The sequence below is a fragment of the Copadichromis virginalis genome, linkage group LG23 (genome assembly GCF_057382275.1).
Source record: "Copadichromis virginalis isolate Kocher_CV1m ecotype Utaka linkage group LG23, C_Virginalis_male_GT1.1, whole genome shotgun sequence".
NCBI classification, from domain to species: domain Eukaryota; kingdom Metazoa; phylum Chordata; class Actinopteri; order Cichliformes; family Cichlidae; genus Copadichromis; species Copadichromis virginalis.
In genome coordinates this window covers 715,562-741,250 of record NC_140639.1, presented here as the reverse complement: position 1 = coordinate 741,250, position 25,689 = coordinate 715,562, and the positions used below count along the sequence as shown (strand labels likewise).

At 42.5% G+C, this 25,689-nt stretch overlaps 1 protein-coding gene across 1 annotated transcript in view; it reads left to right on the top strand.

The window, feature by feature from the left end:
- Positions 1-23,798: 23,798 nt before the first annotated feature.
- The window catches only part of pex5la (peroxisomal biogenesis factor 5-like a), a 120,764-nt gene continuing 118,873 nt past the window's right edge, over positions 23,799-25,689 (top strand). The window contains exon 1 of the mRNA XM_085449876.1: positions 23,799-24,235. Coding sequence (XP_085306002.1) covers positions 24,215-24,235 — 21 coding nt within the window. The 5' untranslated portion in view covers positions 23,799-24,214. The remainder of the gene's footprint in view (positions 24,236-25,689) is intronic.

Sequence of the window (25,689 nt, the reverse complement as noted above, 5' to 3'; positions counted from 1 at the left end):
CATAAAAGTCTTTACAGACCACAATCCGCTTGTTTTCCTTTCAAGGATGTACAATAACAATCGTCGGCTTATGAGGTGGTCTTTAATCATTCAAGAGTACAACCTTCAAATCTGCCGTAAAAAAGGGACAGAAAATGTCCTGGCTAATGCACTATCCCGTGCCCTGTAGTCTGTTTAGGGTTTTTGTTTGTGTTTGAAGGATCCAAACTGTTTGTTTGGTCTTGTAAGGGTGGGGGTGTTACGTGTCTGCAGGCTGCATGTTTTCTTTCCCTCCCCTTTTGTTTGCCATTCCCTTAGGTCGCAGACTGCAGGCTGATGTCAATCTGGGGACGTCCAATTAATTAGAGGAGGGAGGCCCTAATTGGACAAACCAGGAGTGAAGCCCTTGATAAGGAGACTCACCTGTGGCTGGGGGCGGCTCTCTTCCCTCCTTGAATTGTTTGACACATGTGTGACGGTTTCCTGCTGTCTTTCTTTTGTTTGATGATTGTGGTGGGAGTAAAGTGGACTAGGTGAGTTTGGGGACCCCATACACTTACTCACGTAGAGTCTTTGTGTTAGAAACACTAGGTAAGTAGGTTGGTGCCACCCATGTAATTTTGAGCTTGTTTCAAGTTGAGGTTTGGGTCTATCTCTCCTGTTTGTTGCTTTTCTAGGATAGTAGCTCAGCTCAGCTAAGTTTTGGTTTTGTCTTTTTGGTGTTTTTTTTTGGCACAACCTAACTGTCCCTTTCCCCCCCACATTTGTTGTTTGAGTCTGGGTTGTTTATTTTGTGAAAGTGCTGCCATTAAACCTTTTTTCATAACACCTGTACTGAGTTTCCGGAGTTGTGTTATCCCCTCCTGCCCTCGGGGAGACGTAACATACGGTCATACCAATATTTTGGTCCTCCTCCCACTGAGTGCGGGTATTGTGAAGACGTCTCACCTCAGCGCAGCGATGGGCAAATTCAAATTAAAACTTTATGTCTTCTCAGTCCTTTGACCCAAAAGCTGTCAGCCAAACACGCGTCACTTAACTACAAATGCAAACGTGGAATAGCAAACACTAGCATCTGCCTTCTCTTCAAACGCACACTCGTGTTTGAAGACACACACCTCCTACTCTGCCTGCTGACATTCAGTCAGTCATGTCAGCAGCGATGTCTCACAGAGGGCCGTCTGCTGTGTCAGGATGCTCCCCGAGTTAACCTCACCACGGGCCGCTCTGAGCATTAAGTAGCAATATAAATGGAAATTAGACCTTCCAATGAAGAGTAAATGAAGTGCAAGGAAACAATATATGTTCCCAGATAAGTAACAATGATAAAGATGCCACAGAAATGAAATGACTGCCTGGATTACTTGCTTGTTGGAAGAACCAAAGACTGAATGGAATGAATGCCTCAATTAGGATTTGTGTGTCTTATTGTTAAAACATATACTTCTTTTGCTCCACCAAAACTGAGCACCATGATAACTATTTTAGTGGAGATGCTGAAAACTTGAACACGGGGTCAGGGGATTTTTACTTTCTACACTGCTGGTACTACACGTTGGCTTCTAAAACAATTTCAAGTTTAAACAACACTAGCTAAATATACCACATTAAACCCCTTCCCACATCACTGCTTCTTTAATCCTGCCTGAAAAAATGGTTGGGTTTGTTCAAACGGCAGAAACCAAACACGAGCTCAGTGACTTTCACTGTGGATGTTTGACGCTCGTGTTCCAGCGGGCAGGAATCTGTCAGGATCCAAACGTTTCAGAGACACGTTCGGGAAAACTTACGGAACGAGCTTTCACCTTCTCGGTTATAATAATAAAAGCATGATGTCTGGGTGGGTGGGTGACTGTGGATTCTTGTCTGTGTGTGGCTTTTTTAAGCCGTGCCTTCAGGGCATCGAGATAGCGATCACACCGGGTCACAGCAGCAAGCTGAAAAACGTGTAGCCATCATCTGCTCTGACAGAAGTAGCAAACGACCGCCTGAGTTCACAAGAGCCAACCCTCCCTCCTGCTGCTGCCAGCTCATCACATGAGCGCTACCGTGTTTCCATCATAAACAACAGAGGTAGCTGATTTCACACAGGCAAACATGAACCATCATGAACCAACAAACTAACCATTTAATAACCATTTAATCCGATTCAGACTCACGGGGATGAAGGCTGGGATTTTTCCCAGCTGTGAGAGGGCAAAAGGCACGGCACACAACCCGGACAGGTTGGCAGTCTGTCGCAGGATCTTTAAAATACGCATCAATATCAGTGTTTCTTTATTGTTATCCATTGTAGATGCTGTGTTAGTTTGTCATGGGTTGTTTCTTTGGGGTTTTTAAGGATTGAAGACATCTGTGTCCCAACAAAACTGGCTTAATATTTACAGAATAATGTTCTTCTCTCCCCTATTGCACCGTCGAGGAGCGTGCCAGCATACATTTCACTGCATGTTGTACTTGTATAACTATGCATGTGACAAACAAGCAACCTTGCATCTTGATCTTGAATCTTAACCAGAAATATTGTCGGCCATCTGAAATAATGTGTGAACCAATGAACTACAGGAACTAGCTTTGCTATAGTTAATATACACTCAGCCACTTTATCAGATGTTTTTGTGCGTTTAAAAACACAGCTGCTGCACATTCATGGTCAGTACTGTGTGTTTGGCTCAATCAACGAGTCACAAACACACAACAGTGGCTGGTGTTAGGCATGTGGGGCTACTTTGACTTTTTTAGTGGGACGTCCGAGCTGAGCGGCTGTTCCACAAATAACTTCACTGGGAATTCAGGAATGCACCATAAGAACCAACAATTCCTGTTTCTGCTCAGTTCAATCCTGAATTAGACATACATGCCTAAATGCACTGAATATTGCTCCGATGTGATTGGCTAATTATAGATATTTTTTATATATATATATATATATAAATAATTATATTACATTCTTTGTTAATGAGCAACTGAACCCGAGGTGTACCTAATAAAGTGGCTGGTGAGTGTACAATTTAAAATAAATACAAACTTATCCGTCCACTTGGAAACAAATACTTATTATTTCTGATAAAAAGTCTTTACATTTCCTGTGGGTGTAAATATTCGTTCCTCCAGGCTGCTGACCTCTCACAGATATCCTGTAGCCCCTTGCGACCCGGTGCTAGATAAGCAGGAACAGAAAAAGGATGGATGGATGTTTGCTGTTGTTTGTGCCAAGAGGGAGCATGACGCAGCGGTCAACCACCGAGGCCGGGCCCGTCAGGTTAGAGCGCCCTTTTTTTCCTCGGCGCTCTCAATCATCATAGAACAATCTCACATCGCAGCTCTCCCGGACCTGCCACATTTCATCTGGTGTCTATTTATCACGCTGGGGTCAGACGGCTCCTTCTCCTCAATAAAAATACTCACTTGTATTGTATTTTTTTTGGGTTGTATGGAAGCCCCAAACGCAATTTCATTGTTCTTGACAATGACAATAAATAAATACTACTTTATGTGACAAAATACTTTGAACAGTGGGTTTGCAGTTGAGCAAAATGATTCATGCAAATGCTGCTCAAAGAATTGTGCAAATATTATCACTGCGAGTCTGAAAGCAAAGAAAGGGAAAACAGATGTGCATGAATAAAACAAAGGGGCTGACACACAGAGATTTAGATAAAAATAAAGAAGACTGGAACGGAAAAGACATCCCCAACAAATCTCGACACCAGAAGAAGAAAAAATAAGTTTAAAAACAAGCATGAACGATTTTGAAGGGATACAGATCTGCATACTGTCCAGCACTAAACCCACTGAATGTGATGATGATTGAGGAGGTGGCACATTAGCTACAGTCGTGTCTGCCCAGTGCAGACTCGTCAGTGTGCTGTGCCTTTTTGATAGTTGTTGATGGACTTGGAAGACTAATTCATCTCCATTACAGTGACATATTTCTGTGCTGTCGTGCTCAATTAGATTCCACATCAGTGAATAAACCTCTGTGCAGCACTCCTGTTTTTCCCTCCTGCCACTTTCAGTGATGACAATACTGGAGTCGCTTTAAGCCTTCTGCAGGTGGCCTGGCTGTGGGCTGATTTCTGTAGGTGTGGAGCAAAGACAGAATTTGTCCTCGGTGAAATGACATCTGCTCGCGATCCCTGATGCAGAAACTCATAAATATACAAGGATTAAGGGGGAAAAGTCACTTTTAATTCAAGATGTTCTTTTTTTCCAAGACACCTGTCACGTTTCCAAGTAAACAGTGTTCATGTGAAAAATCCGCTTCAACAATGACACATTTACTCAGTAGCCCACGAGGTCCTGCACCCTCTCCTCTTTAATTCAAAACAAAAAGAATCATTTTAGGTTGCAGACACATGCCAGTACTTCACACTTCATCCTGTTTGTACTTTTGCATTAAAAATCCCCCAGCGAGACTAATTACCCTGCATGATTAGAAAAAACTATGGCCTGCTGTCAGCTCAGCGATGAGGAGTTGCTCAGATTTGGCAGGCGAGTGAGTAATGTGACAGAGGACTCTTAACTCAAAGTTGATCTGTGCTGATGCTGAACACTACAGCACAAACAGCCTGATTGCATTAAAATTCAGTTTGTCCTCCTCGACAGTTACCCTCAGTGTCCACCATCAGCCCGGAGCTCGAGCACTGCCATCCATGCCCACATTAGGCACGAGGACCCTGCTTCAAACTCACTCAGAACAGCGAGTTTCACACTTCAAGTCATTTAGCTGTGATGTGTTTTTACTGTCTTTGATTGAAGCGCCTGCATGAGAGCAACTAGCAATCGTCATAAGTGTTCTTTATATTCAGATCATCAGCAACATCTTCAAGCCTTGTCAGGCAAGGTCACAGCTTCAAGTGGCCCACTGGAATTTCATGAAGCCAACACAACAGTGTGCTATCCAGCTCTTTTTGGAGTCTTATGCTGCAAAACCAGCCAGGGAATCCAGTCGAGAGCACAAAGCACAGGGTTTTTATACGTTTGCCTCCTATCAGACACTGAAACAAGCAACGTGCTATGATGATGCTGGCTGTGTTTGCCATTCACAACAACAAGTCAGGTCTGTTTTTTATCTGTGTGTGTGTGTGTGTGTGTGTGTGTGTGTGTGTGTGTGTGTGTGTGTGTGTGTGTGTGTGTGTGTGTGTGTGTGTGTGTGTGAGCATTTCCACTAGGTACGGTCCATTTCATAACAACCAAACATAAAGTCTAGCTTCTATACACAGCTGACATATAAATCTCAGCGACTGCACCCATACAAAGCCCACATGTGCATCTTTTATGTGTGTTTGTGAAATGCTTGCTGTTGCTTACACACAGGAGAGTTGTTGAAAATAAAGAGAAAGGAACTGTGAACTCCCTTGGAGGTAATATAGCGTGCTTGCCAGTGTTACATAAGGCAGTGATTGCTCCTTTCACAGACACTGGCACCTCTGTGCTTTTCTCAACTCCATGCTCACGTTTTTAATACTAACAAACGCTGAAATGTCAGCAGTGTGGCTCTCACTCGGACCACTATGAAACCATAACATGAGTGGGTGAAACTGTGTTTCCCCTCAGTCCTTGTAATAAAAAAATGACACTTGCCTTAATCTGTAAGAAGCTTAACCCCCTACTGTGAGATGGATTATAATCTCTACAGACACAAATATGACAAGGTTATGAACTTTGCAAAGAAAAATCATCACAGCTGTCCTTGACCCAAGAATGCAAGTACTAATTAAGTTCAAGTTATTAAAAAAAGGCCAACAGATTAGTTCCTGATTATTTCCTAAGATCAGCAGAAACAGATGTCCAACTTGTTCATTTCGTATTTAGCTGCAGCTCCTTAAACATCGCACCTCTGCTGAGGTGCTGCTCAAACCCAGGTTGCTTTCATAGTAGCTTTTCCTTTATTTTTGGCTCAGGTGTTTCTCGTTTTCTTTTGGACAACACCCCGGAGATGAGTTAGGTTTAATAGTGTTACAACCAGAAAACCATCCGGTAGTAGTTTTGGCCCCGTGAGCAGCTGCTATGTGCTGCTGGAAAAGGAGATCTGCATGTTCACAAAGGTTCAATATTAGGAATGCATGTTTGTGCACCTTTTCCTTCCAATTTTCAATTAATTCGCTTTAATGTAGCAGCCAGCCTTCTGTGCACACCGACCATGTGGAAGGAGCATCATACGGACAAATAAAAGTTTGAATGTGTCGGAAGTAGGAAGTTTTGGACCCAAATTTAGGTTTCAAACTTCAAAATGAAATTCAAACAGAGACAGAATCAAAGTACAAAACTCCCCAAAATGTCTGGGTGGCAGGAACATACAACCAGAGAGAAACAAACAGATGCTTGGACAAAGGAAGTACAGGACTATAAATACTCACACTGCACTGACAGCTGACAGGGGAAGTGACCACAGCTGGGGAAAATGAGGCACAGGTGAACACAATCACTGGGGAGGACACAAAGCTAAACAGACACAGAAAACAACAAACCAATAAAACAGGAAATGAGTAAGAAAAACTAAACAGGGAAACTGAAATGCAACAATAAATTAAAGTTGATGAAACGGCAAAGGAAGGCACAAAGGCAGAGGATGAGGACACTAACATATAAACAGTGACTGCAGCTCAGAGCTAGAGGTGATATAAATATATTCAACAGCAAATTGAAACTCAAAACCCTGGGTCTCAAACCCAGGGACCATGACAAAATATGAACAATAAGGCCACGATCATCAAAACTAAACCAGAAAAAGGCTTAAAGTACTTTTGCTTTACATGGGATGAATATAGAATATATGAGTTTTCTCCTGAGATCCACTTGTAGAAACCTGATGCAACACTGGGTGTTTTAACATCCTTAACATCAGACGTTTTAGCGTGAAACATGGGAACTGGCTTTCTTTTGGCAACTATGATGAACTTGGAATTATTTTTCATCCCTGAAGGTTTCCGACTCGCTAAGAAACAAAACACACGAGCAATGACCTCTTTTACTGTTGCAGCTGTCTGCATTACTTTGCTCTGTAGCGTTGTTCGTGTAGCATGGCCAGTTTAAATCAAAGGAGAAATTGAGCCAATTACAATTTGCTAAAAAGATGGAAAATTAGCAAAAAAACCCCATCATGTTCTTCACCGTGACTCAGTGCAAGAATGACTGCTTTAAGCTCTTAAGCTATTAAATTAAGTAGTTGGTTCAACAAATGTGAAGCTGATGTGAAAATCGCCAGTTTGCTTTCTGTTACAACGGCTCGTTTTATTCACAGCCACTGTGAGACGACTGCACCAAAGTCTGTTAAACTTTGGTTCATCGCACAAGTCAAAGGACAACCTGCACATGACTTCCTCTGTTTAGTTCAGAGATGCTTAAGTTCACCAGTCACTGATGAATTAGCAACTTCAGATAGTGACAGCTGATCTGTGTGTGTGTGTGTGTGTGTGTGTGTGTGTGTGTGTGTGTGTGTGTGTGTGTGTGTGTGTGATAATGCTCCTGACTTCAGAGGCACGGAAACAGCATCTGCATCAGGTAATACAGCTAAGATTCGTTTCTGAGTGTCTTTCAATATCTTTCAACAGCTTTTTGTTTGTTTTTAAATTCTAAACATGAAAATGAATCCATCCCGTTTGTATCTGCAGCAGAGGGTTTGAGAATGAAGTAAACAAAGTGTGTCGCTCTTCCTCCTGACTGCTCTCTCACGGGTCCCAAAAGAAGTAAAAACCAACAACAGTGTAAACTTGTGCACCTTCTGCTCATCTGTCACATTAGTGACAAGACTGAGCTCAGTGAAAAAGACAAACCTGCAGAGAGACTGAGAGTAATAGGCTTGGTGGGGAAGGGGAGGGGTGTTTCTGCTGCATTGCTGGGTTTTGCACTCCATCGTTTCTCCATCTCATTTAATTTATCAGATGCAGCCTGGTGGACTCACCCAACCTTGGCAGTGGTTATGCTCACCTTGTCAGTCAGTCCCTGTCTCTGGGATCACATGACATTTTCAGCAGCACTAAGAGCAATAAAACTTTTTTTGTTTGCATGGTGAGGGTTCATTTGCTGCTAAAACGAGGCATTCAGTGTTGTTTCAGATCTGCACCATTATCTGCTTTGGCAACATGTCTAGCTCAGTTTTTAATTCTCGTGACTCCAAGCTGCACGTTTTACAGAAGATCTGCACCAGTGACAAAAATGAAACAGCATTATCCTGATGGCGTGATGAAAAGTATTACAGCTTTAAATACTAGAGGGGGGGAAGCATTTAATTATGAATACTTTCCAATAGTCCAACACTTATTTCTTTGTATTTTGCTTCAAAGCAGTCAGAGTTGTTTTTTTCCAACACAAGGGATGAACCAGTGTTGTGTCTACACACAACATCTTAGTAAAGAAATTCAGTTAAAATGACATTTTATCACTGGGCACTTTCTTATAAGCAACCTGTCACAAAAGCACATTTATTTAGCTGAATCTATGCCAATGATAACACAGTTTGACAGGCATAAAGTATAATTTTTGCACCAACAAGGTGATTCCCTAAAAGCTGCAAACTTAGTGTGCAGTCTATACAAGTGAACAAGTGAAAGACAAAAGAAGAGGCAGACCTGAAGAAACCCAACCTGCAGCAAAGGAACAGTCTCTGAAAGTCATGTCCTTAAGAAATAAAATAAAGAAATTCATTAGGACTAAGTGTGTGTACCAGACTTCATATTAGTCCATGTCGTTTCACTGGCAACAAGAAACATCAGTCTCACGGTAGCGCTACAGAAAAAAGTCAGAGAATTAGAAGGAATCATTGGGGAACTTCATTTAATCAGGAAATCTCGGTACAGACCAACAGAATAAATTGCTGGACAGGCAAGCAAACCAACACACTAAATTAAACCGCCTGTAAGACTACATGAATGGGTCTAGAAAAAGCTGAATTTACCACTGTGCCAGATGTGCACGTCCAAATCCCCAGAGCCATTTGTAGCACAGAAATGAGCCAGCTGTTGTGGTGTGGTGGGTCAGCACTGGATTGTGCTGATTCTGATACCACACAGCTGCCAGAGAGTGAAACACATAATAACACTGTCGGGTTACGCTCTCCATCAGTCACGGCAGTGTTAAGATGCCCTTGAGGAAATGTGAAGTTCCCAGTAGACAGGCGGTGTCCGCTGTGGATGGATGGAGAGTGCTGAGAACAGATACATACGTAACTCAGATTTAACAACAGGGAGCAAACATGTGCTGTGTAAACAGGAGCTCTGCTGTTTGGTTAGTGTGCCAGCTATTGGATCACTTCTGAAATACGCAGGATTTTGTTAACCATCCAAAAAAAAAAAACCCACACTACAGCTGCTTCAACATCTGCTTCCAGGGTGAACATTACTGTCACCGGGGCGATCGTGGTCAAGAGTTGGTCTTGTAATCAGAAGGTTGTCGGTTCGAGCCCCGGCTCCGACAGTCTCGGTCGTTGTGTCCTTGGGCAAGACACTTCACCCGTTGCCTACTGGTGGTGGTCAGAGGGCCCGGTGGCGCCAGTGTCCGTCAGTGCGCCCCAGGGCAGCTGTGGCTACAATGCAGCTGCCATCACCAGTGCGTGTGTGTGAAGGATGACTGGATGTAGTGTGACGCGCTTTGGGCTCCATAGGGACTGAGTAAAGCGCTATACAGTCCATTTACCCAGCTGCCCAATCGCTTTCAGCTGCAGCTTCCTCTTCCTGAATGAGGTCACTGATTGGCTGCAGGCCAAATAAATTATCTCTACTTCCAACCAAATATACCTGTGTGGCTGGCATTTTGCACTCAGGGCTCATATTACAGTTGAATTCTATAGATGTTGTGCACTATAAGCAATAACTTGTACTTTTTAATGTGTTATTAAACAATATTCATGATCCATGAGATGAAGGACTTTATACAAAAGAAGAATCGATAACATCTCAGTGCTCAATCCTCTAAAAACATGTTCAGTCTAATATTTACAAATGATGTCACCTGACATCTTACCTGCGCAGTATCACTGCGATACTACCATCCTGTGAAAATCTCACTATACTATTTCTCAGCATCGTCTTTAGTTCATTTCAGAGTTGTTATCCCTCCATGTGAATGAAGGCTCTTTGCATCTTTCTGAGAAGCTCTAATGGGAACAACAGAGTCACAGCAACTAGAGCGACGCAGCAGCGACATGCTGGCACACTCAGACTTCCAGCCGGAACTACAATCTTCTGTGCAGGTATTCAGTCAAGGTCAGTTTCAAAGCTGGCCAAGCTTATGTGACACGACTGGATGCGTTTGGGAAGATTGTCTCGCCATCTTTGCGGTTTTTGCAGGTTTGTAACTCTGAAGCTATCAAGTGCAGTGGTTAAGTCTTTTTACTTGGGAAGCAAATGGTTGCTAGTTTGATTCCAGTTGGAGGAAAAGCATGTGACATAGAAACAAACTAGTTGTTTGACATTCAACCTGATAGGTTTGTAGCTTGAACCTATTCGCTGGAATGTTGAGGACAATATAATTACACAGCAAGCAAGACCCGAAGTAGGCAAAGTTCTTCTTGTTACTCATGCATGAGGGAGACCTGCCTGGAGCCAAGTGTCGTTCCACCACTTGACCTCCATCAGACTCTCAGCCAGGTTCCCCATAGCACTCCTTTTATTGTGGTTACATGAATATGCATAGGGTCATTAACATATAGCATCTTACATAGGTGTACATGTGAACAAAGAATACTGTGTGTGTGTGTGGGGGGTGGGGTACTGCTGATCAAAGGGTCATATAACATGAAAGCACAAAAGCAAACATCCTTGGTCAGGAAGAGGGTAGTCTCCCCCTCACCCTAGATGGTTCACCCTAGATAACACGGTGAGGAAGTCCAGCAGTTCATCTAAACAAAAAGCACTTAGACTAGAACAGATGTAGCTACGTTAATCCTACCGTAAAATAATAAGACAAAGTACGGCCTCTCTCGTGCTCCCAGAGTGCTCTCTAATGCACACAAAGTTTGCAGACTATTAAGGATCAAACCTCTACCAATCTACAATTAATTATAAAACTCTAAGCATATATAAGTAGATATTTTTAAGCATAAATGACAATCAACAATACAAAACCTAACACAACCAACTGTGAAAATCTGTCACCATTGACGTTTTTAGGGTTTAGTTTCTGCTGTATTTATCACCAGAAGGCTTTTTATACAAGCGTGTTGTTGTTGTTGAAGAGAGGGGGTCATGGACGTGTTATTGGCTGTCATCGCTGACAGGTGGCACTGGGAGATGACCACACCGTCGCTGTGTCAGCCTGTGAAACACACACCGGGCATGCAGCCAGCTCTGATGGGATTTACACAAGAGGAGAAGAAAACCCGCTGCTGACTAATCCTCGGGGAGCTAAATGTAATCATTTTTTGTCACACAGGTTGGACATGAAATGATCTGTGTTGAACTTGGCACAAATGTTACTTGTTTTTGTTTTTCTAAATCCAACTCAAAACACAAATTGCTGGCTTATATTATTATGTCATAAGAATGCATGTAAAAACCCACAATCACTTTATCATCATTATTTTTAAAGTATATTTTTAGCTGATATTTCTTTCTCTGTTTTTGCCCGGAAATCAACAGGAAACAGGCTGAGATCAAACCAGCTGCAAATCCAGCTGTGGCCTGGAGATGTTACCTGAGGTGTACAGAAGGACGGTGAAATGAGCGGTGCATGTGCATCAGCACTAAGAGTTGGAAGCTGCGTGTCATTTAGGTAGTAGTTGGTAGCCTGCAGCAGTTAACTGCCTGATTGTGGATGCTGTCTCGTACCTCATTTCTTCATATCGCCGGTCCCTTCGTTCTGAAGGTGTCGGGTTTCTGTTCATCGCTGTGAGCAGGCAAGTAAGACAGGAAGCAGAGGGAGGGAGATATCAGACAGGGATGACTAACTGCTCATTGGTACTAACAGGACACTTTCACGTGTGAGCCAACCTGTTTGTCACAGTGGCGCAAAACTGCAATGACAAGATGTTCAGCACGTTTAACGGTGGGATCTCACTGGAGCTGACAAAAATAATTAAGAAATGAGAAAAAGACTTACCAAAGGGAGCCTGCTGAGATGTTTCATGCTGCTGTAGCCTGGTTTGTAATATAGTCATCGTAGAAAAACAGATGAAATAATTAAAAGCACACCCTTTGGCAGTTTTTTTTATTATATCTTTATTGAAAAAAGGACTTGTTACAATAAAGTGCGTTAATATTATTTAGTCCTTTTGTTTTACATTCAGTAACGAAAAGTGAACTCGGTGGCTTGACAGTGTATACATAATGCAGCATGTTTAACTTATTTACATAAAGTACATTCAATACATATTATGGAGGGTCGACCTGACATTGTACAATACATGGGAGATACACCAATTCAGGGCTGGTCTCACCTAAATTCAGGGCGGATGGGGGACACAGAGCTAATCCATTATTCCATATTTTGGAGAATTGGTCTTTTAGAATTTTTAAAAAGAATGTCAATGTTTCCATTTTCCATATTTCAAAAACCGCATCAAACCAATCCTCAAGTGTTGGCGGAGTTGGATTTGCCACTTTCCGGTTATTGATTTTTTGCTTGCCGCTAATAGGGCTTGTAAGAGCTTTGTGTTCGGACCAAGCCAGCAACCAGGCCCAAGTACAAATTTACAAAATTAATATCAAATTTTATCTTAAAAACCTTAAAAACCTGGGATATTGCAATGTTTGTTAAAATAATCCCGCATTTGAAGAAACCTGAGGAAATCTACTTGTCTTAGGCCATTTCTTATTTGTAAAGATTGGAAACTCTGAAGTGTCCATTTATGTGTGAAGGGATGTTGTTGGTCCACTTTCTATCCAGGACTGAAATCTTTTATCACTTTCATTTGGTTTAAAATCTGTGTCATAAGCACACCATCTAAATTCTTTTAGTATTCGTTCACTACCACATATTTTAATCAATTTATTCCATATTTCTAGAGTGTGGCTTATCCATGTTCCTTTACCTTCTAAACCGTCTGCCAATTTTTTATCCGCAATTGAGGCTTGTAGTTGAAATTTCCCCTTGTGGGCCTGATAAAGGTATATCAAATCAAAAATTTAGGGGTTGTATTGAATTCTATGGATTTCCACTTAGCTTTCAAATTAGGGTTACACCATTGCAGCAGGGGGATGACCTGAGATGCATAATAATAGTATTGTAAACATGGGAGCACTGCCCCACCTTTTGCCTTGCTTAACTGTAAAATACTAAATTTAATTCTTGGTTTTTCCCCTGCTAAATAAAGCGCGAAATCCATTTGTCCCATTCCCCAAACTGTGTTTGACTTACTTCAACAGGCTAAATAAATAAATTCTAAATAAATAGAGGAGTCTTGGGAGTACGTTCATTTTCACTGCTGATATCCTTGAATTTAAATTTAAGAATCAATCAATCTGAATCGGATTTTATGGCCTGTGACAAGGGACCATAATTTACTTGTGATAGATTAGAAATATTCTTAGTTAGAATTATTCCCAAGTATTCAAGTGTTTCAGCTTCCCAATTTATATTATAATTATCTCGTAAATTGTTAAATGCTGTATAGTTTAGTGTCATTACCTCTGTACCTGTGTTTAGTTTATAACCAGACACTTCTCCAAAGTCGGATAGAGAGGACATCAACTCCTCAAATGATTCTTCAGGTTCCCTCAAAAAGACCAAAACATCATCTGCAAACATTGCAACTTTTTGTTCTTCACCGGCGGTACCTTTAATTTTAGTATTGTTTCTCATAAACTGACCAAGAGGCTCAATATAGAGTGCAAATAAAAGTGGTGAGACCGGACAGCCCTGCCTGGTCCCTCTTTCTAGAGTAAGTGATTCAGATAGATCTCCATTGACTTTCACCCAAGCCCTTGGTTTATCATAGAGGGATTGTATTATTGAGATCAATTTATTGTGAAAACCAAAAGTCTTTAATACCCTGTAAAGAAAAAGCCATCTGACTGAGTCAAAGGCTTTCTCAGCGTCCAGTCCCACCAACACTGCCCACACCCCACCTCTGTTTATTTGTTCCATAACATGTAGGGAACAATGTTGTCCACTGTTTGCCTGTCGGATGAAACCACACTGATCCAGGTGTATTTTGTAAATTTTTTTGAGTCTCCGTGCCAAAATTGCTGTAAATAGTTTATAATCCAAATTTAATACACTAATCGGTCAATAACTGCTACATGCTGTCCTATCTTTACCCTCTTTGGGAATGATGGAGATAACTGGACAGGAGTAGTGGGTTTGGAGAGAGTTCCATGCTTTTAGGATGGAACTCTCTCCAAACATCAATTATCCCCAATTCCTCCATCAATTGATTTGATTTTTTTGTAAGAGCATCTGAGCTAATAGATGCTCCAGACACATCTAGTTTAGGGTTCAATCTCATATTGAAATCACCTCCACAGATTACCAGGCCTTGTGAATTCACCATTAAATCAAATATTTGTTTATATACTGTCCAGTTGCTTCCTGGAGGAATATACACATTTATAAAAGTCATTTCCAGACCTTCAATTTTGCCCGTAATTTTTATAAACCTTCGCTCCCCATCCTGTAGTTCTGATATGTGTTCATAATTAATTGTATTTGAAATAAGTATAGCAACTCCTCTCCTAGGGCCTCCCTTATATGAAGACGAAAATATGTTTTTAAAACCGTGTCTTCTCAGTGTATCATGTTCAAATTAGCTGGAAAACTCTGAATGTTGTTCTAATTGTGCTTTTGAAACAGCGCACTTAATCTGCGCTTTAACTGCAGCGTCGTTTGAGGCAGTGATTTGCTTATCTCAGTGCAATATGCTGAAAGGTTGGTGTTGATGAAGAGCCACCGAAGGTCAGCAGGATATTAATGTAGTGTGCTAATCTAGAGATTTATTCATACAGCTTTATTACCGAAGATACCAACGGCTGCACTGGAAACTTTGTTACTGACTAATTTATCATATAGCAGAGTGGCCGCTGTCTCAGCTGGAACAGACTTGCTGCTTTCATACAGATGCAGGTACACAACCTTGTTTTCTTTATTATATTCAGGAGAATTCAAAGCCTGCCAAAGTTAGGAATGGTTAGAAATGGACTAAACCTAATTTTTTTAGCCGTTATCTTTCAAGTCCAACAGCTAAAAATTGTTTTTATCATCACTGAAAAGGGAGGTGTCACTTAATTAGCCTTTAGGAAGTGTAAGCTGAGTGCTAACTGGTATGTAGCTAGTCTCCACTTCCATAAACTGCAGTGAATCTCTGTGATATTGCCCATCCAGCAGTCGCAGCTATCATGCATGTGTCATGAATTATTGAAGTGAATCAGTTGCCAGGAGCCTTATTTCATGAAGATGAGCTTCACCTGAAGTCATGGCTGATGGCAGCCTGCTGCAGCTGCTCATCTGGAGCTATGGTGCACAGCGTATGACGGCATAAATATGGAACAGAGGAAGGTTTACAGTAGCTGAAACCTCAAAAGGAAAAGCAAGAATTTCTATCTGACTTTATTCCCATTGAGCATTCAACACTGAATGCTGGGACTGTATCAGCAACTGGAGCTCTATTTCCCCACTCCATCAGGTCCATAGCCTCCATTCCTCAGTTATCCCCTGACTGTAAACAGCTAATCCCATTTAAGGTCAAAAGGGAACTGAGTCCATTCCAAGGTGAGAGGTGAGTACACTAGACCACCATATCAAGGAACTGCCACATCTTTCTTTGGATGCCTAACGTTAACCAGTGAGAACATGATCTTACTGTATGTACAATTTACCAAAAAATACATACTCATGTAGAAAACAAGCGCTTTTCGATGACACTGCAAAGCCCTTTGTAATCCAGTTTCCATTTATACTCAAAACCATTATGGTCTTCTAATTGTACATGTTTTTTCCCAAACTGTTCGCCTCTGGCATTACTTGAAGGGGACGCTTAATAAAATCCAAATAATCAATACTGCTACAGTGACCTTGCCACAGACAGTAAAGTACACCGATAAAAGAGGAGGCACTGAGGGGTCAACGCTGTTTGAAGGCACTCACAGCTCGGTGGGCCAGTGAATGCAACCTGCTTTTATCGGCCACCAGACAACCAGATGCAGCAAACACAGACAGCTGGATTTGCATCCTAGACACCCTAACAATCAGCGGGCAGCCGTATCAAAGCGCTGCAGACCCCTTGATCTACTTTTTATGTTCAGCAAGAAAATGCGTTTACTGATACATATAAATAGTTCTCCATGTGATCATTTCTAGTGCGATTAATCTGGAGTAGCTCGGCGGACAAACAAGTGTGTGTTTGCATTTCTGTGTACGCTTCTGCTCATCTGAGGGAATATTTGAGAAACATAAATTATAAATCCCATGCCATGCACAAATAACCGTGGTAATGAAGCTGGCAGAACAACTGGATGCGGTACATATTTAAACAGGCTACTTGCTTTGTGGACATATCATCTGGGCATTAAAGATTCAGACGCAGTGATAGCCCAACGTTAGAGAAGACTGCAGGGTGAGTAGTTTAGAAATGGGAGCATTATCTAGTCAGCAGGGGCCGACGATGCACGCAAGAGACCCGAGCTGCCGGGACAAGACCGACGGGACGGCGAGTGTAAGATTTACTGTGAAGTTTCCACAATAGTTCTGCAAAAAGAACCCAAACTGTTACTGTTGCAGATTTAGAAGGTTAATGATATTCACGTGGAAAAATATAGAACAGCATATGTGATTATTTGTTGCCTTCAAGTTTCAGTCTTTGTCTCCAGAAAACATCTCAATGCTCTCACACTATAAACAGAATCAAACATCCTCGCAGTCACCACAGCGAAAGCCCTGGGTTGGCATTAACTGCAAAAAATTAGAAAGCAAGCTTTTAAAAGAGCTATAACTTCAGATGGCACTTTTTAATCTGTGCAGTTTGTATTTTTTCCTAACTAGTGCCTTTGTTTACCAGGTCGGATGCTTCTCTGCAACATTAGCCTTGCTTGATTCTTATCTTGTCTATGATTTCTAGCTGCAGTTGGAAATAAGGGTATAATTTACCACAGCACAGAATACAGCTAACACGAGGTATTTAATATTCCAGTACGTCATGGTTATCCAAGACCATTTGCTTAATCAAGAAACAAGATCCTTACTGCCAATAAACCATTAAAAGAGTGAGAGCTTATCTCCTACTCTACTTACAGCTGGATGTTGAAATGACTGGAAGAAGCTTCACCCGTTTATCTTCAGGACACAGTTAGAAGTTTGGACCTTTTAGTTAAAACGTTGACTTTATAAGTTATATTATGTGTCATGGTAAAAATATCACCCGATCCTCTGCAGGGCTTAAAAATGATTAACATACATTCATTCAAACATCAATGAGCTGATGCAGAGTCATAAAGCGTAGGCCCAAATTTCTTCACACACAAAACGAAAACAGAGTTTTATTACTATCATTATTATTATTATCGTAGTAGTACGAGAAACGAGGAAAACGTGCTTAGATCTGCGGATTTTGTGTTATAGTGATATTTGCCGGCTGGCAAAGAGCTTTCTTCTAAATATCAGCTTGTTTGATTACCTTAACTAACTCATTAATAATATTTTAAACAGTGCATTTACCAAAACCTCAGCGTGTTCCTGTCTGCTTAGGAACAGCGGCGCCTCAGAGGGAAACATGCTTGTTGGAGTGTAAACTGGTACAAAGCGTCTGCCGCTCTACATCGTTTGACATCATTTGTTTGCTCCATTAGCTTTGTGTCATTCTCCTCTGCAGCTCCGCGGCTCACTGCTAATGATTTGTCCTCCAAAAAGCAGATTAGGAGTTAGTGTGTTAGTTACATTATGTGTAAAATCAAAAGAAATCACATTTTTGCCTGAGATGACCGGACGATGCAAGTAGTTTTTAGCCGTTGGATTAAGAAGTCCAATATTTAGGTTTGTGATGCAGCAGAAAAAACGATTCTCTGAATTTCTAAAATAACACGTCCAGGAAATAGTGTCGTTTTTCTGGTTGCATTCAGGCCAAACCATCAACACCTCTAATAGACTTGTTTGCAAAACCACACTTTCCGATTGCAGGGTGACACTGTGTGAAGGTCGGGCCTCTCCGAAGCAAACAAAGCTGGATGATGACATCACTGCTGCACAGCAAAAACACACACGCATGACAAAGACTGACAAATAGTCAAGGAAGAGCTGCGATTGCTATTTGATCATGACAGGAGGGGCAGAGCTGTGTTGACTGATAGCATCTGTGGCCTGTTGCTATATAGCAACTGGTCGCCTGGAAATTATTTCTAGAGTAATGAGTTACCGGCTGACGAGTACTTCAGTGGAGATCCGAATGTGTGATTGGATTTATAGGCAATGAGATGGTACGAATCTCGGATACAGGAGGAACAATGCGGTTTTCGTCCTGGTCGTGGAACACTGGACCAGCTCTTTATCCTCTCCAGGATACTTGAGGGTGCATGGGAGTTTGCCCAACCAGTCTACATGTGTTTTGTGGACTTGGAGAAGGCATTCGACCGTGTCCCTCAGGGTGTCCTGCGGGAGGTGTTGCAGGAATATGGGGTGTCTGGCCCATTGCTACGGGCCATTCAATCCCTATACAACCGTTGCAAGAGCTTGGTTCGCATTGCCGGCAATAAGTCGGACTCGTTCCCGGTGGGTGATGGGCTCCGCCAGGGCTGCCCTTTGTCTCCGGTTCTGTTCATAATTTTTATGGACAGGATTTCTAGGCGCAGCCAAGTGGCGGAGGGCTTTCGCTTTGGTGGCCTCAGAATCTCATCTCTGATTTTTGCAGATGATGTGGTTCTGTTGGCTTCATCGGGTGAGGGCCTCCAGCTCGCACTGGAACGGTTCGCAGCCGAGTGTGAAGCAGCGGGAATGAGGATCAGCACCTCCAAATCTGAGGCCATGGTTCTCAGCCGGAAAAGGGTGGAGTGCCCACTCCGGGTCGGGGATGAGTTCCTGCCCCAAGTGGAGGAGTTCAAGTATCTCGGGGTCTTGTTCGCGAGTGATGGGAGAAGGGAGCCGGAGATCGACAGACGGATTGGGGCTGCAGCTGCAGTAATGCGGACGCTGCACACTCCGTCGTGGTGAAGAGGGAGCTGAGTGTAAAAGCGAAGCTCTCAATTTACCGGTCGATCTACGTCCCTACCCTCACCTATGGCCACGAGCTGTGGGTAGTGGCCGAAAGAACGAGATCGCGGATACAAGCGGCAGAAATGAGCTTCCTCCGAAGGGTGGCTGGCCTCTCCCTTAGAGATAGGGTGAGAAGTTCGGCCATCCGGGAGGGGCTCAGAGTAGAGCAGCTGCTGCTGCACATCGAAAGGAGCCAGCTGAGGTGGTTCGGGCATCTGACAAGGATGCCCCCTGGGCGCCTCCTGGGTGAGGTGTTCCAGGCATGTCCCACCAGGAGGAGGCGCCGGGGCAGACCCAGGACACGCTGGAGAGATTATATCTCTCGGCTGGCCTGGGAACGCCTTGGTATTCCCCCGGATAAGCTGGAGGAGGTGGCTGGGGAGAGGGAGGTCTGGGCCTCTTTGCTTAGGCTGCTGCCCCCGCGTCCCGGCCCCGGACAAAGCGGATGAAAATGGATGGATGGATGGAGATGGTACACTGCAGGTACGCCTGACAGCAAGTGTCACTGTTTCCTCTAGCGTGAGAGATAAGTTCCTCCTGTACTGGTAATGAACCAGTTAAATAAAACCTTTGTCAGGCCCGTGTGTCCACAACAGGTTCAGCTGCACTAGTTGCCAGGAGCCTTATCTCAGCTTCGGTGTCACCAACTGTGACGTCAGCGAAACAGCTGTCACCAAACAAGTGATATATGGAGTATAATGGACATTTTAATTTTTAAGCACCACATTTCTCAGGTCAAAAATAGGTCGAGCCCTGCTAATAATGGGATCGTCAAATGTGCCAGCTGCATTTGATCTCGCCATCCATTCGCATTATTTCAGTCACTCCTTAATTTACAGAGATTCTGGAGGTCAATCCAATCCGACATATTTCCGTGAACTTCTGAGACTCAGTTTGGTGTTTATTTTATTAAAAGTCTGCATTGGAGCAGGCTGCGGTTTTATGAGAATAAAATCTATATAACACTTTTGTATAATTGCAAATCACCAAAAGCTCTCATGTTGCCCAGAATTTCATGCTCGGTGTTGAAACTGTGTTTCAATCCCAGTCAAATGCTTATCAAACCGAATCTGTTTAAGTCATTTGTCTCACCATCTGTGGTCCAGGTAAAGACTTAACTATGGTTTGGGGTGAATACATGAATTCAAATGATGCACTTCCAATATCCTTTTATACTTTTAATAGCTTTGTGGGCAATGATGGTCAAAAGAATATCAGAAATAATTATCATTGAGTATTTATGGCCATACGTTAAAGTTACAGCTGAACAAAAAAAAGAGTTTTTACCTGATGATGGTGTTAATTAATACCTGAATCATCAAGCTATATTCTCCACACTAAGTGGATAATTCCAAAAAGCTGTGACCAAAAACTGCCCCGCCGGTGACGCCCAATGAGTTAGAGGATCTGCATGGTGATTCAAATTTAGTCAGAGGGTCCAAAGCGGTTGGTCTGCTTAGAATGAGCCGAGATGTCTGTTGGCAAAAAGCAAAGCAGTGACGTCATGATTATACCAGAAATCAGTCAGTGTTCAAAAGACTTTGTTTGTTTTTGGGGGGTGAGATGCACCATGGTCGAATTCACCTGTGTGAACACTGAAGCATGTATATGTGTCACTGACATGAAACTTGGTTTACGCTTTTATTCCCACTTTCCAACATTCTCAGTCCGTACGTCTCATTAAAAAATCACAGCAGTACTGCTCAGTATTTATTGTAATTCTTCTTTAGCTGTGTTTTGTAGCTGGTAATTATCCAAAGCAGATAAAACAATTCATTTTCAATTTGACTGAAATAAGTGGCCAGCCAAAGAGCAGTAATTCCCTTCTTGTTAACTTTAATAATATTTTCACCATTTCTGTTAATCTAAACATAGATTTAAAGGCCAGCACGTGCACATGTGAGCACCATTATGAAATATATAACAATATGACTCCTCGATAAAACACTACAATCTGTGATCATATATCGATTTTTAAAAATAGGTCTGTGTACGTTTGGTAAACAATAAAGACCCAGGATGTAATAATCGTGCTTTCTTGACTTTAGACTAGATTTTTTTAATGTAGTGAAGCATGAAGAATAAGACAGGACTGATGTGTTGGTGTTGTTGCACAGCAAATTACAGTGAGAGCTTCTGAAAAGCAACAACTTACACCTTTATTAAAGGACAGTGTGTTAATAATTACAGATGTGTTTGGTTTGATGTCCACACAAGCCTCTGCTGCCCTCAAAAGATCCTGGGCCGTTTCACAAAGACAGTTAATTCCAGTTCTTTTGGGTGATGTTCAGATACAGCAGAGCTTCAACAACATTTCCAGGGAAACAGGATGTAATGATTAGACCGTGCTCAGCGCCTCCAATCACGGGAGTTTCCAGGGTTTTTAAAATTTGCTGACATGAAGGGGATCAGGAGAAAGGTGGGAGGGAAGGCAAAAATCAGAACTAAAATTAAACTACAAAGTACACTATTTGCACCTAAAATATAGTGGAAATGTGGCATTACATAGAAATACTTTACGTTCAATACGTGAGTAAATGCACTAACTTGTTACTCTGTTCCTATACATCAGGGGTGTCAAACATAAGGCCCTGGGGCCAGAATTGGCCTGGCAAAGACTCCAACCGGATGGCACTGGAAAACTTTATGTTCATAAGTTTTATAACATTTCCCACTGATAAAGATCTCCCCCATGGCTTCTGATATTACACTGAAATAATTATTTAAACATTCATAGACTAACGCAAAGGACCGTTTCTTTGGCCCATCCCACTTAAGATCAAAGTGGGCTGTACGTGGTCCGTGCTATAAAATCATTTTGACATCCATGCTGTACGTGCTCTCATTCATTGGGTATTGTAAGATTAACAGTACTTTACTTTTTGCCTCCAAATGTGAGGACACATTAGAGCTGTGGCCTTCAGGTTGTTAGTGCTCATGCAGCGGCAACCCCTGAACCAGATGGTGTACACCAGGGGTAAAAAGAGCCATCAGGCTGTAGAGGAGTCTTTTTCACTCGGTCAGCTTGTGGGACTCTGCAGGCAGCTGACCAGCAGGCCAAGCGGGCTGTGGCTTCAATGGTTGTCAAAGCAAAAACTCAGGCGTGGGAGGAGTTCAGCGAGGTCGTAGAGCTACGCTTTGGGTCAGCCTTGAAGAGATTCCAGCAGACTGTCAGACAACTCAGGAGGGGGAAGCAGCTTTCAGCCCACACGATGTACAGTGGGGATATTGTTCTGCTTATCTCAACTGAGAATATAGTCAGGGGGTGGAAGGAATAATTTAAGAATCCCTCTGCCTTTTACATAAATTATCTCTTGACAGGCAGATACACAAAAAGATGGGCATGCTTTACTGCTTTGATATGTGACTCGATTACTTCGCTAAGGTTTCTCAAGCTGCATCTTGAAGCAAAGCATGTCTTTGAGGGCTCTGCTCAGCTATATGTTCAGTGTGAGTGCTTATATCACCAGATGTCCAGATGGTGGTGCACTCCACATCAGTAATCCTTTGCTACACGTCTGCAAAGTAAGGTAAAGTATTGATTAAACTGCTAAAAAAAATATATCCCTGTGTATCAAAACTAAATGTTAGGAATTGTTTTCCAAAATAATCCTTTCATGCATCCCAATAGCTTCGGTGTAAATGTGTGGCTCACTGGATATACGAAGAAGTCTCCTTCACTCTCAGTCTGCACCCAACAAGCTGTGTGACTCCACTGAGGGGGACACAGTACCAGCTGACACTGGCAAAGTGTGTTTACTTTGCAGGAAAGGAAGAATAGAGGAAAATGTTTTGCTATTAGGTGCAGAACACAAAGCGGCCCTGCTCCAGCTGGTCAGAGAAGAGAAAAGGTCAAAAATCCTTCCAGAGTGTCGAGGTGCTATCAGCAAATTGAAAAAGAAATTAACTAAATTTTCACCAGAAGCTGAACTTCTGGATGAAGTGTTGTTGAAATTCTCATAATACATAACTCCCACCCCCACCAAGACATTGTAGACCTACATATGTTTTCATGTAGGTATGAAAACAGGCAAAGTTGCCATTGCCCCGTTAGATCTAATCTGAATCCGTGTTTTTGTTTGTTTGTTTGTTTGTTTGTTTGTTTGTCATTGATACACTAATCTGGAGCTGTTCCGCTCCCAGTGAGCTATTTTAGAATAAAATAAAAGCTTGCTGTGTATTTGATATTCTGTTATTCAGTAGAAAACATCTGCATACATGCGTGTGTACGTGTGAGATTAAAACACGCGCACTGACAGTAATGTGGGCTATACTTTAAACATATAGATCTCCTACGTTGCTAAGAAACCACATGTCTCCATTGTTTTTGATCACTGAATTGTGGCTTCCACTAATTAAAACGAGTGAAAACGGCAACTAATTGGTTCATCGCACGCAGATGTCACGCTCTGTAGACGCTGTTTCCTCTGCGTGTTTTAACCGTGTCATTCAGCTGCTTTCTCAGCGGGAGGCTTATAAAAGCTTATAAAACGTTTTTAAAATCAATTTGCTCATGACAAAATCCTTCTGCTATAAATTCTTCTTCTACGCCTGTGAACTTTTGAAATTTCCTGAACACGATCTTGAGAGCGAGCGAGCGAGAGCTGTGCACGTCATCACTGGGGGAGGCACCAGAGGGCTGGGTTAGAGGGAGTAGTCGGGAAGCAGGAGAGAGGAGCGCGCTATAAGAAGAGAGAGCCCAGCAGGAGCGTCAAAACATTTAAAGCAAGACCGAAAGGAAAACGCCAGCGCGCTCAGAATGAAGACTTGAATCTCGAGAGAATTTTATTTTTGTTTGTTTGTGTTTTTCATGTAAGGACTATTTCAGGAATCTGCAAGTATTAAAAAACCAGGAAAGAAAAGAAAGTGCCGTCCGGCGTCGCTCTCCGTGTGTGTCAGCGCGCTGAGGTATCCTGGATGAGCGCAAAGTGTCAGCTTCAGCACCCGAGGAGAGGACAGCTCCGCTCTGTCTGCTCCTTTTTGGACCTCCAGTCCAAAAACTCTCCTTCGGCTTCTGATGTCCACACTTGGAGTTTGACACTGTGCGCCCCATACAAGCCGGGAAGAAGTGTAAAAGGAAGATCCAGTGACGGAGAGAGCCGCGACCGACTGTGTGCTCAATATGTACCAGGGGCATTTACAGGTAAGGAGGCAGGATGTGCACGTCTCAATTAAGATGGAAAACGAAATGTTGCAGTTGTGATGGAACAAATGAACAAGATTTGGATGCATTTGTAGTTCATGTTAAGAGCTTTTCTGTTTTGTTTTGTTTTTTCATTCCTTGTGGGTTTAGTAATCTCGAGGCACTGCTGTTTCGATGTTGACGCCGTATTTACCTGAGAGACGTCTGCTGATGCGGGCCCTTCAAGTTTTGGGGGGGAAATTTGCTCAAAGAGGCTGTTAATACGTGAATTTAGTCCAGCACTCGAGTCTGCTACAGCCTTCATTAGCTGCGGTAATCACCGGGGAGACGGAGGGAGTGAAGGGCACTGTGGCGCGCCAACTGCAAGTGCAGGTGCGTGCCAAAGGTAAACAGGAGGCAAACCTCGTCTGTTTAACCAGGCAGCCCGTGACATCGCAACAAATCACTCGCGTGACGTCACGCAATTTGACGTCAATTTTCAGTCAGCTCTTAATAAGAGCCTGAAACTCATCTGAGACGTTAAAACGAGGCGAGCTGACGACGATCAGCTTTCTGACTTCAGCAGAGACCGGAGGGTTACAGTGAGCAGCTTCCAACAGCTGCATGTGTGGCGTGCGGTACAATCACACGCTGTCACATAAACAGTAACCCCCTCCTCTGCGGTTAATGTTAGCCTCTGCTTTGCTTTATAAACATGGAGTGAAATTTACACGGCTGCTTGACAAAGATACATTCGTTTCCAGACAGCTGATTATGTAATAAAAGACCAGCAGTCCTGAGTCAGTACTCGGGAGCTTTGAAGACCAACATTTAATATTTCATGATATATTACTCAAGCAGCGGTATTCATTGAAAATGCCAACAGTTCTTGCCTGGATGACCACGGACGTGTTTGTTATGGGAGGGTCAGCGGAAAACCTCAGAAACTGGATGATTTTTTAAAAAGGAGAAAATCACGTGCTTTGAATCAAAGTTTTCTCTGTTACATTCATGTTTCAGTTGTCAGACACTTTCTGTGTTTTTCATCACATGCACGCAAGTCATTACACTCTGTGCCATGTTTAGATCACAGCTGTAACAAAACACTGTGCTTTCTAAGAGATTATACGGAAGTTATTTAGCAGCAGTGAGTAATGGGAATATTTTTGCTTTGACATCCGCTTGTGTAAGGGATACATTTATTTTTCCATCCCTTTCTCCTTGAAGTAAAGTGTTTGCTTCTGGGAGAGCATATGAAATCTGAGCTATCTAAATCGGTAACACTATCAGACTCTTGTCGGAGAGACACTGGAACTGATAGCATGGCTTCTTTGGGCATAAAGGAGGACTGTTTTTCCTCGAAGAGAAGAGGCTAATATGCACATTTGTCAGCGCTTTTTTGCAGAAATTAATCAACGTGGAACACTTTTAGAGTTGTTCGCTCTTCATAACGGTTTAAATTGTATCACACACAG